Source organism: Dipodomys ordii, unplaced genomic scaffold (assembly GCF_000151885.1).
Source record: "Dipodomys ordii isolate 6190 unplaced genomic scaffold, Dord_2.0 Scaffold143, whole genome shotgun sequence".
NCBI lineage: Eukaryota > Metazoa > Chordata > Mammalia > Rodentia > Heteromyidae > Dipodomys > Dipodomys ordii.
The window spans coordinates 1607139-1608576 of record NW_012267359.1 but is presented as its reverse complement, the minus strand read 5'-3'; the positions used below and the strand labels follow the sequence as shown (position 1 = coordinate 1608576).

The following is a 1438-nucleotide window of genomic DNA, read 5'->3' as shown; positions in this document are numbered from 1 at the left end:
TACTTGACTCACAATCCCACTTGTGGCTTTTTGCTGGTTAATTGGACTTAAGCGTCTCACAGACCTTCCTGCCTGAGCTGGATTCAATGGACCCTTGATCTTCACAGCTCAGCCTCCTGAGTAGCTGGGATTATAGGCATGAGTCACAGGCTCCCACTAAACTGGATTGTTTTTTTTTCCAAAGGGGCCACACCCTTGCCCTCCCTTCCTTTCCTTGGGAAGCTGGAGTCTCACAGCTGCTGGTACCCCAGCAGAGCAAGCCTAGCCTAGGGCTGTGCATCACCCCCAGCCTCTCCCTTCAGACAAGAGGGCTGGGCACAGGCCAGGGGCGGCATCTGCCTGCCTTTGTCCCTTCTGGCTCCAGTACAATTGTAAGGGGTGCTGAGCACTAACGAAAGGCATGTGTGGGAACCACAGCTCCACTTTCTCACCACACCACCATGGCTGCACCAAGCTGCACAGCGGGCAGCTGTGGGCTTCGCTGGGCAGCCACACCTGGGCAGGCTCCCTTGGGATGGGTGGCACCGTCTCTCCGCTGGCCTCAGAGGTATCTTGTTTTCTGAGTCTCACAACTGTCCTGGAAGGTGGATGCAGGACTGACTTAGGATGGTTCTCGGAGTTGGAAGATGAAGGGGCAGCACCTCGCTGGGGACCCCCGTGGCTCTGAGCGCACTTGCGCAGTGCCTGATCCTCTGTCACTCAGTCATTTAGGTCCCTGAGCACTGGCTGTAGAGCCTGACCCTGGGCTGGGGGGCGGGGGATGAGGTGGACAGGTGGATAGTGGGGATAGTCTGTAAGAGATCCCAGAACGGCGTGGCCCTGAGTTTCATAAACAGAGGCATCAGGAGCAATGGCAGGTTTGGAGCAGATCTCAGTGGGCTCCCGAGCCCCTATAGAGGGTGGCCCGTGACTGGAGTACCACAGTCACAAATGCAGAATTTGTGAACCTGTGCCCTGGAGTACGTCACTCTTTGAGCCTCAGTTTCCCCACCTGGGAAAGAGGACCAGATATCCTGAGATCCACACCAGGGCATGGGAGGCTTGGAGAGGAGTCCGAAGTCATATGTGTCCAGTGCAGAGGCCCAAGCTGTACTTGAACTGTCTCTGGGTCCCAAGCTGGGCCCTTCCCCTGCGAGGTCTTGCCCATGATCTTTTGCAGCAAGAAAGTATGAGGAATGGTCCTGCAGACAGACCACCGTCGCGGGGAAAGGGTGGGACGTAGGGGAAGGGGAGGAACCTCGGGGAAAAGCGAGGCGAGGGCTCAAAGGGCAGGCGTGTCCCAAGCGCTCCGGCCCTTGGGGCGGCCCGAGCTCCTCGGCGAGACTCGGCGCCTTTAACTCCGGGCGAGGGCGTGTCCTGGTGAGTCCCCGCCCCCGGGCGTGTCCCCTAGCCACGCCCCCGGGCTTGTAGCCGCGGCACGGGCCCAGCGCAGCGGGCT

General features: G+C 59.4%; 1 protein-coding gene across 1 annotated transcript in view; it reads left to right on the top strand.

Moving 5' to 3' along the window:
- The first annotated feature begins 400 nt into the window (after positions 1-400).
- Positions 401-1438, top strand: part of Fzd9 (frizzled class receptor 9) — a 3352-nt gene continuing 2314 nt past the window's right edge. The window contains exon 1 of the mRNA XM_013031702.1: positions 401-547. Coding sequence (XP_012887156.1) covers positions 401-547 — 147 coding nt within the window. The remainder of the gene's footprint in view (positions 548-1438) is intronic.